This window comes from Brachyhypopomus gauderio, chromosome 9 (genome assembly GCF_052324685.1).
Source record: "Brachyhypopomus gauderio isolate BG-103 chromosome 9, BGAUD_0.2, whole genome shotgun sequence".
In the NCBI taxonomy this organism is placed as follows: Eukaryota; Metazoa; Chordata; class Actinopteri; order Gymnotiformes; family Hypopomidae; genus Brachyhypopomus; species Brachyhypopomus gauderio.
The window spans coordinates 22,083,669-22,096,232 of NC_135219.1; the positions used below are offsets into that span (position 1 = coordinate 22,083,669).

A 12,564-nucleotide genomic window follows, 5' to 3' on the forward strand; every position below is an offset into this window, starting at 1 on the left:
TCAAATCTGTCTTCTGCATTCTGTGAAATTAAATAAAATTAAAGAGGCTGATAATGTACTGGCAGGAAGAATATTTGTATACATCATACTGTAACGCTGGCGACTGGGTGAAGGACGAGACACAGAATCCTGTTCGCTACAGACGTTACTTTATTTGTCTTTACACATATAGCGCAGACAGTGCACATTTAACACTCATATAGAGACACGTAGACTCAAACAACGACGAGCACAAGACACTGCGCGAACGCACATTAAATAGACAAACTATATAAACCCCACATGATGACGAGACGAGCCACAGGTAAAACGAATTATCACAGGACGCAACCGCACCCACGGAGATCCACTGACGCAGACGACGTAAACACACGCCCAAAGGGAGGGGTCGGGGACCATAACGTGACACATACAATGTGGTGTACATATCAGGGTGCTACAGACAGATATTAACTTGTTACATTTTGTTTTAACATTATTTATCACTGGCAGTGTATATTACATGTAGTATTTACCATGTGATTACTGCCATTAGCGGTAAGCGACTTAGGATAATTAAATTGCTATTTAAATTCTAAGCATGGTAAAGAAAAAGACTCACAAGTGAAAAACAAAATTCAAACAGGTCTACCCCATAACCCCAAATAAAAGTATCTTCACTTCTTGTAAAATAATTTGTAAGTAAAATGGAACACAAAAGAATAGTACTAATCTTTGATAAATCAAAATGTTGGGTGCAAATAGTACACACTGCTACGTATAGCCGGGTGCAAATAGCACACACTGCTGCATATACCCGGGTGCAAATAGCACACACTGCTATGTACACCCGGGTGCAAATAGCACACACTGCTGCATATACCCGGGTGCAAATAGCACACACTGCTATGTACACCCGGGTGCAAATAGCACACACTGCTGCATATACTCGGGTGCAAATAACACATACTGCTGCATATACCCGGGTGCAAATAGCATCTGCCTAAATTGTATTAAATAATACATTAATTGATGCATTAAATAGTCACGAAGACGTTAGCATTCTGTTTAAATTCCTCAAGCCTTTGTAGACGTTATCTACATAGCGTTGATAACAGCATTAGTGCTACATTCCTTTGAGCGGTGTTTTCTATTTCCTATTCTTTTTTGTGAAGTTACTTGAGTGGTTATGAAGCTAGTTGTCCTAAATAATAAACAGATTTCAGGGTTTGAGTGGTACTATGTCGACATCGTACCGTAGGTGACACGTTGAACTCCTCGAACATGTTTAATGTACCATCGTAGCATATATAAATCCCATTTGACTTATAGTTCAAACTTTAATCAGAATCAGAAACATTTTAGATGAGGGGAAACTCAAAATCTATTTTGGTTAGTGCTGTATTCTCAGATAATCAAAAAGTGAAAAGGAATAGACAAAGTGGTAAAAACCGGTTCTTCTGTTTAATTCGTTTCATTTATCATTGCTAACTATTTTGATAATCACCTATTGTATATGAAGCCTATGTTAGATGTGAATTTGTCCTGACATTTTTGTGACAATTAGTAATGAATCCTTCAATTATGTCAGTAAACACAAATCTTACTCTGTAATATGTTTTAAAAAGAGGAAGAAATTACAACACTGTCCAGTCTGTAAAGTTCAACTATAGTTAGGCTATAAGCTTGAACATATATGTGCAGTCTGTACTGTGAATAATAGCACCTAGTGAACTAGTGAAAATTTGCAGATTCCTCTAGCCAATAGGATGCTGTGGTTGTGTCACTGAGTAGAAGGCATTGCCCCCAGCTGTGACGCTGACAGACCCATATGCCACTGGCAATCCGGAAGGTTCTCACTGTGATTGACACACACCACTTGTGACTCCTCAACCCTAAAAGGACAAATGGTGTATGGACATAGACCACCACCTTCCAAACCCCCACTCACTCATGCACACTATCTACCATAGTGGATACTTCTGGAACCTTCTGAATGAGAGCTTCTAGAATCGTGACCTCCAAGTATAAAAAGACTGGAGCAGGCCCAGTGCTTGACAGATTCAGCAGAACGGCAGAGAGCACAGCTCAACATACAAGAACATTCACTGAGTGGAGTGTACCTCCATACAAGGGAAGATTATATATCTTATAGCATACATAGAAGACAACTGAAAGGTAAGAGGCTTGTTAAAACTACTGCCTAACCACAGATCCTGCTACTTTTTTCTGAGGTTTTGAGAAACATTGCACTAAACATTTGTCTTGAGATTATTTTGGAATATGAATTATTTTCTCAGTCTTAATGGTAATCACTCAAATTCTGAATTTGCAATGCTTTAAATAGGATGACTTATTGTCATTCCTAAAATCATATATTACATTAAAAATATCAAAATCAATTGTATACTATTACCAAAGCATTAATTTGCTTGCATCTTTTATGAAAAGTTACATGATAGAAGGTTAGTTAGAGAGCACATGGCAGAGGTCTTCACAAAGAGCATGGCAGCTGCATGCAGTACTATGAAACATGAGTAAGACAGATTAGGTCAGCAGACTAGGAGGGATAACCCAAGTTATAATTTTACTATCGTACGAGGAACTTGTGATACTATTCCAATAAAAAAAATCAGCAGGCGAAATTGTGTATAGTTGATGTTTTAAAGGAGTAAATCATAAGTGCTTTACATGCCTCACTAGTCTACCCATGCCTTCCCATTGGAAATTTAAATAATAATGAAAAAAAACAGCTATTATTTTGGAAATAATAAACTACCTGTAAGGTCATAGCTTATGAGTTATGAGATACAGTTTCAATTTTCAGTTTTCATTTTAATTGATCTCATTAGCGCATTTTTTATTAGCCTATTTTAAACAGACCTGAGATTGTTTAAATATAGCCACCTGTTACAATACACTTTCTCATGAAAAAGGTGTTTAAAAAATTTGATGGTGTTTTTTCATCTTTTAACACAGATGCCTGAAAAAGCTGCCCAGCCCATGATGGAGGAGGAGGCAGAGACATTTGCCTTTCAGGCTGAGATTGCTCAGCTGATGTCTCTGATCATCAACACTTTCTACTCCAACAAGGAAATCTTCCTCAGGGAGCTCATCTCTAACTCCTCAGATGTAAGTTCATAATCCAAAGTTCAGTAACTATTTGGAGAGATGAAGAAGAGAGAGATCTGGAACAAAGACATTTAAATTTTTTATACTTATTTTTTTCATGAATATACTGTTTTTAACATGGTCTCAAATCAGCTTTACAGGAATCAGATCTAGCCACACCCCCAACCCCACCCCACCCTGCCCCACCCCAATGGAAAAACCACATATTCATTTGATTTTAACCTTTTTCCACAGGCTTTGGATAAGATTAGATATGAAAGTTTGACAGATCCAAGCAAACTTGAGTCCTGTAAGGATCTGAAGATCGATATACTTCCTGACCAGAAGAATCGTACCCTGACCATCACTGACACTGGCATTGGCATGACAAAGGCTGATCTCATCAACAACCTGGGCACCATTGCCAAGTCTGGAACAAAGGCCTTCATGGAGGCTCTGCAGGCTGGAGCTGACATCTCCATGATTGGGCAGTTTGGTGTGGGGTTTTACTCGGCCTACCTGGTAGCTGAGAAAGTCACAGTCATCACCAAACACAACGATGACGAGCAGTACGTCTGGGAGTCAGCAGCTGGTGGATCATTCACAGTGAAACCTGACTGTGGTAGGCACTCAAAGAGAACACCTGACAGAATGTAATCTGTGTTTTACACAGTACTGTTTCAAATTCTTTAATTCAATTGTCTCTGTGTTTTGGGTTCACAGGTGAGCCTCTTGGCCGTGGCACGAAGGTGATTCTTCACCTGAAGGAAGACCAGTCTGAATATATTGAAGAGAAGCGCGTCAAGGAAGTTGTTAAGAAGCACTCTCAATTCATCGGCTATCCTATTACTCTCTTCGTAAGTTTTTTCTGCATCTTTTGAATAGATGGACTCCTATGGATACATCTTTACAAAAAATCCATGCCTACATATATTAGTTCTAATGTAGAATTTTTCCCCCTGTTTGATCATTGTGTTTTAGATTGAGAAGCAGAGGGAGAAGGAGGTAGACCTGGAAGAGGGAGAGAAAGAGGAGGAGGCAGCAGCTGGCGATGAGAAAGACAAGCCTAAGATTGAGGATGTGGGATCTGATGAGGACGAGGACAGCAAAGATGGCAAAAACAAGAGGAAGAAGAAGATCAAGGAAAAGTACATTGATGTTCAAGAGCTGAACAAGACTAAGCCTATCTGGACCCGTAACCCTGATGACATCACCAACGAGGAATATGGCGACTTCTACAAAAGCCTTACCAATGACTGGGAGGATCACCTGGCAGTCAAGGTGAGTTAGTATAAATGACAGAAAGAAAATGGAAACCTCATGGATTGTTTTCTTTGCACTGTTGCTGGCAATAACTGAGTAACTATGACTAATGAATTAACCTTTTGATACAGCACTTCTCAGTCGAGGGCCAACTGGAGTTCCGTGCTTTGCTGTTTGTCCCCAGAAGGGCAGCGTTCGACCTCTTTGAGAATAAAAAGAGGAAAAACAACATTAAACTTTATGTGCGTAGAGTCTTCATCATGGACAACTGTGATGAGCTGATGCCTGAATATCTTAGTAAGTGTGCTAATATATATTTTATTACTGTGTCATAAATATTATTTCCTAACAGACACCCAAGTCGTATATTTATTTTATTTTCAGATTGATATTGGAAAATACATTACTGGATCAATATTGTCTATATTCATTTTTATTTTATCTAATTAGATTTCATAAAGGGAGTGGTGGACTCTGAGGATTTGCCCCTGAACATCTCCAGAGAAATGCTGCAACAGAGCAAGATCCTTAAAGTTATCCGAAAGAATCTGGTCAAGAAGTGCCTTGAGCTCTTCACTGAAATATCAGAGGACAAGGACAACTACAAAAAGTTCTATGAGCAGTTCTCCAAAAACATCAAGGTAGATATACACTACTGATTCAGAATGAGCACAGAGAAAACCCCAATGCGGGATATATCAGCATTGTTTCATGTTTTCTGTTCTATTCCAGCTTGGGATCCATGAAGATTCTCAGAATCGCAAGAAGCTTTCTGAACTTTTGCGCTACTATACCTCCAGTTCTGCAGATGAAATGGTGTCTCTCAAAGACTATGTGTCCCGGATGAAGGACAATCAGAAGCACATCTACTATATTACTGGTTAGTAGCATTACGTTGTCTCATGGCTGCAATAACAATACAAACACTCTTCATTTTGAATGTCAATTAATTTAAACACCATTCTTCCCCTTTCTCAAAGGTGAGACAAAAGAACAGGTAGCCAACTCGGCTTTTGTGGAACGCCTACGCAAAGCAGGTCTTGAGGTGATCTATATGATCGAGCCCATCGATGAGTACTGTGTTCAACAGCTGAAGGAATATGATGGCAAAAACCTGTTGTCGGTCACCAAGGAGGGTCTGGAGCTCCCTGAAGATGACGAAGAGAAGAAAAAGCAAGAAGAGCTGAAAAACAAATTTGAAAATCTTTGTAAAATCATGAAAGACATATTGGATAAAAAGATTGAAAAGGTAAAAGAGTCCCTCATGAGTAAGAGGGACGTGAATCTATTCAACAAATATGTACCTCATTATGTAACTTAATTACACTGTTATAATGACACAACATTTTCCCCCCAACAAGGTTGTTGTGTCAAATCGCTTGGTTGCATCTCCTTGCTGCATTGTGACCAGTACATATGGCTGGACAGCCAACATGGAGAGAATAATGAAGTCCCAAGCTCTAAGGGACAACTCCACGATGGGGTACATGACTGCCAAGAAGCACCTAGAGATAAACCCTCTGCACCCAATAATCGAGACCCTTCGAGAGAAAGCAGAGGCGGATAAAAACGACAAAGCTGTGAAAGACCTTGTGATTTTACTATTTGAGACTGCTCTGTTGTCTTCTGGATTCACCTTGGATGATCCACAGACACATGCTAATCGCATCTACAGAATGATCAAACTTGGTCTTGGTGAGTTAAAATGAAACACTCAAGGATATACTTGAAACTAAAACAATCTAGGAAGTATGTGCTAATATAATTGACAAGAGAAAAGCATATTTTATATGTGAATTCTACTTTTTGCAGGTATTGATGATGATGATTCAGTTGTTGAAGATGTTCTTCAACCCAGTGAAGAAGATATGCCTGTTCTAGAAGGTGATGAGGACACTTCTAGAATGGAGGAAGTTGACTAAGATTTTGATTAGGCATTCAAATAGCACACAATGTTTTTTTTTTTACTTGTCCATTCTAATTACTAGCAGTTAATGTCCTTAGTGCTAATCATGTTATAGATGGCCTATTGATTTGCTTTTTAAATTTAATGTTTGTTATTTTAATTTCTTTTGTGCTTGTTTGACAATCATCTGAAAATGTAATTGATGTTTGAACAACATTTTTAAGGAACGAAAGTATTTATAATAAAATACTATTTATAAAAGGTCTCGAGTTACATTTCAAGGAGACGCGTCCTGTGAAACAGCTACATTCCTGCAAATCAACTAGGTTATAAAAATCACACCCGCCTACTTCAACCGACTGACACGCCCACAAGTCCCTCCCCACGCGCACAACAAAGCGCGTCGGGAAGATTCGAGATGTTTCTGGAACACCGGAGTTCTCGAACACTCTGAGGCGAGACGTATATATAGAGGCTCAAGGTTTTCGTCAGTTAATACTGCACGCTGAATAGATGCAAGTTTATCACTCAAACTAACGGAGGCCTTTTCTCTTTAACTGACTTCAAGGTAAGCGGCTAGCTAAAGAGTCTTGGACTACGAGTGACTGACTACGAGTTAACTGACATTTTTTTATATTTTAATCCTGCAAGATAGACAGTGTGCCTCAACGTCAGCTAGCTAGGATGGCTAAGTTAATGCTCTAGCACAGCTCGCGTTTAATGATCAGTTTAGGTAACTGGCTAGCTGGATATCTAGTTAAAAACTACTTGCGAGAAATAAAATGTTTGCTCTTTTGGTGTAATAAACTATAGCTAACTTAGCCAACGAAATGTCTTTAAAAGATAGCTGTAATTAAAATCGTATAAAATCGTTCCCTTCCCTAGCTGTCTGCTGAGGAGGTTTCGTTGGCATGTCTAAGATGCCCAACTGGAGTTTGCACGGCCATCCAACCAGATGGCCGTGTACTGTAGCTTGAATGAACACGGTCTCGGTTGTGCCCCGCGAAGAATGAATATAACTAGCTGGACTACGTATTTTAACTAGCCTGTCTAATTTATGAACATAAAACTAAAGAAAAGCGCTAGCCAACTATGGAAAGTATAGGGTAAAATTTGATGTAATCTATTAGCTAGCGATACTTGGTTGAAAGCGCTTCACTTTAGTTAGCTAAACTAAAAAAAAACATGTCTTGGCTAAATAATCTTGCACCATAAAATTTATCAATTTTAAGCGTTAACCGTTCTAGTGTGCTTAACTCTATAGTTAACATGTGCAACATACACAAATGAGACTGAGTGGGTTTCTGCTATGGCGAGGCTGGTAGGTTCTAGAAGGTTGTTGTTAGTCGCGGCAACCAGCAGGTGGCGCATGTCTTGGGCGCACAGCCATATGCTCAGAGACTTAACCGGAAAATCATTGATCAGGATCCTTGATGGTTGTATATTAGATACTGATTATATTGACGGTTAATGAGGCATCAGGACGTTCTCTCGTGACGAGTGAAAGATTGTGAATATGTTAAAAGGTTGTTTTCATTTAATAAGATGGCTATTTATAAGCTAGCTACTTACCCCATAATAATTATCTGTAAGTAAGCTTTTTAAATAGCTTGAGCACAGTGCTTTAGTCCTTCAGGCAATGTGACACTGACATTTGAGTTGCAGTTGAGTTGCATGTGCATTAAAAAAATAGTGACAATCAGGTGGGCTTTCCTTCATTTGTACAAACTGGTCTCTTGTTTCTTGTGCAGATGCCTGAAGCACATGACACACCAATGGAGGAGGAGGCAGAGACATTTGCCTTCCAGGCAGAAATTGCCCAGCTGATGTCTCTGATCATCAACACTTTCTACTCGAACAAAGAGATCTTCCTCAGGGAGCTTATTTCAAATTCTTCAGATGTAAGTAATGATATTGTGCTATAATAAGTTCAGGCTAATAAGTTGGGCTATAGTTGTACATTACTTATACAATAGTTGTACTTTAGTTGTAAAATTAAGCATTTCAGTTTTATTGGATTCAGTGCCTTTTGTTTATGATTTAAGGCTTTGGACAAAATCCGATATGAAAGTCTGACCGACCCAAGTAAGCTGGATTCAGGAAAAGATCTTAAAATTGAAATTATTCCCAACAAAGAAGAGCGTACCCTGACCATCATTGACACTGGCATTGGCATGACAAAAGCTGATCTCATCAACAACCTGGGCACCATTGCCAAGTCTGGAACAAAGGCCTTCATGGAGGCTCTGCAGGCTGGAGCTGACATCTCCATGATTGGACAGTTTGGTGTGGGGTTTTACTCGGCCTACCTGGTAGCTGAGAAAGTCACAGTCATCACCAAACACAACGATGACGAGCAGTACGCTTGGGAGTCTTCTGCTGGAGGATCATTCACAGTGAAGGTGGATAACTGTAAGTGTTAGGCCATTGGGCATTTTAAACGTTCTTTGCAAGAATTCTTTTTGTCCATTTCAGTTTGTCACCTGAAATTTAATTCTAAATGCCAGTAGAAGGTGAAATGTACTGTTATGAGTTTCTCACAATCTGAGCTTCTGTTGTCATTTTCCTAAACTTTTATTTCATCCTTTAGCTGAACCAATTAACCGTGGCACAAAGGTGATCCTGCATTTGAAAGAGGATCAGACAGAATACATTGAAGAGAGGCGAATAAAGGACATTGTCAAAAAGCATTCACAGTTCATTGGCTACCCCATCACTCTTTATGTGAGTATCCCTTGCAATTGAATGTTTGCTAATAAAGTATTTTAAGTTTTTGAGCCTCAATGATTCTCTTGCCACTTGTAGTGGGTAAAACATAAATATGGTTGTGCTAAGGTTTTTTCCCCCTCAAGTTAAACTTCTGATGTTTGGATGGTTCAGTCATTTATTTTACTCCATTTTCTGAATATTAAGGTAGAGAAAGAGCGTGACAAGGAGGTGAGTGATGATGAGGCTGAAGAAGAAAAGGAGAAAGAAAAAGATGGCGAAGGGGAGAAGGATGAAGATAAGCCAGAGATTGAGGATGTTGGTTCAGATGATGATGAGGACCATGACAAGAGTTCAGACAAGAAAAAGAAGAAGAAGAAAATTAAGGAGAAGTACATTGACCAGGAAGAACTCAATAAAACCAAGCCCCTGTGGACCCGCAACCCTGACGACATTACTAATGAGGAGTATGGAGAATTCTACAAAAGTCTGACAAATGATTGGGAAGATCACCTTGCTGTCAAGGTTAGTCCACAAAAAAATTGACCTTTTACCTTCAAGAGAAGCTCATTTCTCACTTGTTGTGTCACGTGAGAAAAGTAGTGTCAAGTAGTGTCATGGTCTTGTGGAATGGTACAGAGCTCATCACTGATTACCAATAATTACACTTTGTTTCCTCACAGCACTTCTCTGTAGAAGGGCAGCTGGAGTTCCGCGCTCTACTTTTTGTTCCTCGCAGAGCTCCGTTTGATCTCTTTGAGAACAAGAAAAAGAAGAATAACATCAAGCTGTATGTGCGCAGAGTCTTCATCATGGACAACTGTGATGAGCTTATCCCTGAATATCTCAGTAAGTACAGTAGTCAAGTATTTTGTTAATTATTAACTTGCTTCCATGTGGGGGCACAAATATAGTGTTAAGTGCATCTAGCACTCCCCACTAGATTGTGTGTATATACAGTGCCCACATTACTTGAAACTTGTATTGAATCTAAATCCTTGTGTTTCTTTTAGATTTCATAAAGGGAGTGGTGGACTCAGAGGATTTGCCCCTGAACATCTCCAGAGAAATGCTGCAACAGAGCAAGATCCTTAAAGTCATCCGAAAGAATTTGGTCAAGAAGTGCCTTGAGCTCTTCACTGAACTTGCTGAGGACAAAGACAACTACAAAAAGTATTACGAACAGTTCTCTAAGAATATCAAGGTAGGTAATATTCATGTGGAATATTTCTGCCAGAAGGTGGATTTGCTAACCCACCTGTTGCAAAGTTTTACTACATCTGATACATCATAGGTATTTATGATTTATCAAAGTATTCATGTGGTAGCAAGGGAAATATAATCTGTACAGTGCTCCCTAGAGACCACCACCGTATTCCCCACTAACTGCATGTTATTGGCTTACCATGTGTTTTCCATTTTGATCCACTAAAACTAATTACAGGTGATTTTCAGTTGCCATCCATCCTTAGAACACACATTGAAAGGGTTTTTAGAAGAGTACTTAATATTCTTCTGATGTTCTTTTACTTTGTATTCTCCCTAATAGCTTGGTATCCATGAGGACTCCCAGAACAGAAAGAAACTGTCTGAACTGCTGCGCTACTACACCTCTGCCTCTGGGGACGAGATGGTGTCCCTTAAAGATTATGTCACCCGCATGAAGGACACCCAGAAGCACATCTACTACATCACTGGTAAGAACTCAAACTAAGTTGAATAACACCATATACAACTTTCAGTGTTTTCTAATATTTTTGTGGATACAATTGAATCATTTGTTTATTGCCATGTATTTATTTCAGGTGAGACCAAAGATCAGGTAGCCAACTCTGCCTTCGTGGAACGGCTACGGAAGGCTGGTCTGGAGGTGATCTACATGATTGAGCCAATCGATGAGTACTGTGTTCAGCAGTTGAAGGAATTTGAAGGCAAGAACCTAGTGTCAGTGACCAAGGAAGGTCTCGAACTCCCAGAAGATGAGGATGAAAAGAAGAAGCAGGAAGAGAAGAAGGCACAGTTTGATAATCTGTGCAAAATCATGAAAGACATTCTTGAAAAGAAGGTTGAGAAGGTGAGAGAAATGTTTACAAAGTTAATGAAAACTCATTCTGTGAAGGATTATTAAATCCCTGAAGACTTAACTCGTATTTCTTTTCTAGGTTACTGTCTCAAACCGCCTTGTGTCCTCCCCGTGCTGTATCGTTACTAGCACATATGGCTGGACAGCCAACATGGAGAGGATTATGAAGGCCCAGGCCCTGAGAGACAACTCCACCATGGGCTACATGGCTGCCAAGAAGCACCTAGAGATTAACCCCGATCACCCTATTATTGAAACTCTTAGGCAGAAAGCAGAGGCTGACAAGAATGATAAGTCTGTGAAGGATCTGGTCATCTTGCTGTTTGAGACAGCACTGTTGTCCTCTGGATTCACACTTGATGACCCTCAGACACACTCTAACCGCATCTATAGGATGATCAAGTTGGGCTTGGGTAAGTATAAGTCTGTTTTGAAAGTAATAGCGGTTTGAGCATTTTTTACTTTTAATCAACCATGCAGAATTTGGAACCCTGAGTAAAATGAGTTAAAGATCAAACTATCAGTAAAGCATCCTCAAGCCACGCCTTTCTTGTTTCAGGCATTGATGAAGATGACCTGTCCACTGAAGAACCTGCCTCTGCTCCTATTGAGGAGATGCCTCCCTTGGAAGGGGATGATGACACATCACGCATGGAGGAAGTTGACTAAAAAATTAGTCAGTTATACAGAATGTACAGGGTTTAATGGGTGGGCTTGACTTGCACTTAGGTGCTGCAGTGAGTTCAGGTTACGCTATGTATGGCTGTAGGAAAAGATGTGATTTCTCATGTCAGTAGACGCATGCATCTATTAGTCAGATTGTATGTATCCAATGACGTTATGGCTAGGATACATTTTTCCAGACACCAAATTTGGTCTTGAATTAAATGTATGTCTTAATCTTGGACTAGGCCTAACCTGTCTGGAAATCCACCTCGATATGTATAAAGAATGAGGCTACATCAGGATTTATACTTGTTAAAAGAGGAGGGAACAATTGTTATCCATGTTTTATGCAGTCATACTTGGCTATGTACTTGGGTGCAGATAGAGCCTACTTGATGTTAATGATTCTGATTGTGTTCAAGACTTGTTATATATACAGATTCAAATGTGATATTGATTCAATATGATTCAAATGGTCATTTCCAGTTTATTTCCCTTTTTTTGTATTTAAGTGCATATGCACTTCTGTATTTATTTACATTCCACTTTATTTTTTTTGTAAGTATCTTAAAACCTTAAATCTGATATTGTAACTTACTGGTGGGAGATAAAAATAAAGTTTGCCACATTAGATCATTTGTGCTTGGTTTATAATGTGATCATCCTACACGGCATTCTTCATCTTCGCACGGGCACATTGTCACAAGTTAGATAAACTAGCTGACTAGAATATAAACCTAAGAACTGATCTAATGACTGAAATGTACCACATCTAACTGAAGGTGGAATATCAGACACCTGAAGTTCTTACTTTGAACAGCAGATGTCAGGACACGCAACCAGATTTTAG

The 12,564-nt window shown here is 39.3% G+C and overlaps 2 protein-coding genes across 2 annotated transcripts; both read left to right on the forward strand.

Annotated features, from left to right (window-relative positions):
• Positions 1-1,768: 1,768 nt before the first annotated feature.
• Positions 1,769-6,502, forward strand: hsp90aa1.1 (heat shock protein 90, alpha (cytosolic), class A member 1, tandem duplicate 1). Its single transcript, XM_077017936.1, has 11 exons — positions 1,769-2,157; positions 2,959-3,111; positions 3,346-3,712; positions 3,814-3,947; positions 4,072-4,371; positions 4,485-4,650; positions 4,804-4,994; positions 5,086-5,233; positions 5,334-5,602; positions 5,715-6,048; positions 6,166-6,502. Exons 2-11 carry the CDS (start codon positions 2,959-2,961, stop codon positions 6,273-6,275), a joined length of 2,172 nt encoding a protein of 723 aa, XP_076874051.1. The 5' UTR covers positions 1,769-2,157; the 3' UTR covers positions 6,276-6,502.
• Positions 6,503-6,635: 133 nt separating this feature from the next.
• LOC143523465 (heat shock protein HSP 90-alpha) lies at positions 6,636-12,345 on the forward strand. The gene is made up of 11 exons (XM_077017935.1): positions 6,636-6,827; positions 8,011-8,160; positions 8,305-8,671; positions 8,850-8,983; positions 9,173-9,490; positions 9,649-9,814; positions 9,979-10,169; positions 10,515-10,662; positions 10,771-11,039; positions 11,128-11,461; positions 11,608-12,345. The coding sequence occupies exons 2-11, from the start codon at positions 8,011-8,013 to the stop codon at positions 11,715-11,717; spliced, it is 2,187 nt and encodes a 728-aa protein (XP_076874050.1). The 5' UTR covers positions 6,636-6,827; the 3' UTR covers positions 11,718-12,345.
• The last annotated feature ends 219 nt before the right edge of the window (positions 12,346-12,564 follow it).

Coding starts and splice junctions, on each gene's coding strand:
- hsp90aa1.1 (XM_077017936.1), top strand. CDS start 2,959: ATGCCTGAAAAAGCTGCCCAGCCCATGATGGAGGAGGAGGCAGAGACA. Junction 4,995..5,085: donor AGTTCTCCAAAAACATCAAG/GTAGATATACAC, acceptor GTTCTATTCCAG/CTTGGGATCCATGAAGATTC. Junction 5,234..5,333: donor GCACATCTACTATATTACTG/GTTAGTAGCATT, acceptor CCTTTCTCAAAG/GTGAGACAAAAGAACAGGTA.
- LOC143523465 (XM_077017935.1), top strand. CDS start 8,011: ATGCCTGAAGCACATGACACACCAATGGAGGAGGAGGCAGAGACATTT. Junction 9,815..9,978: donor GCTTATCCCTGAATATCTCA/GTAAGTACAGTA, acceptor TGTTTCTTTTAG/ATTTCATAAAGGGAGTGGTG. Junction 11,462..11,607: donor GATGATCAAGTTGGGCTTGG/GTAAGTATAAGT, acceptor TTCTTGTTTCAG/GCATTGATGAAGATGACCTG.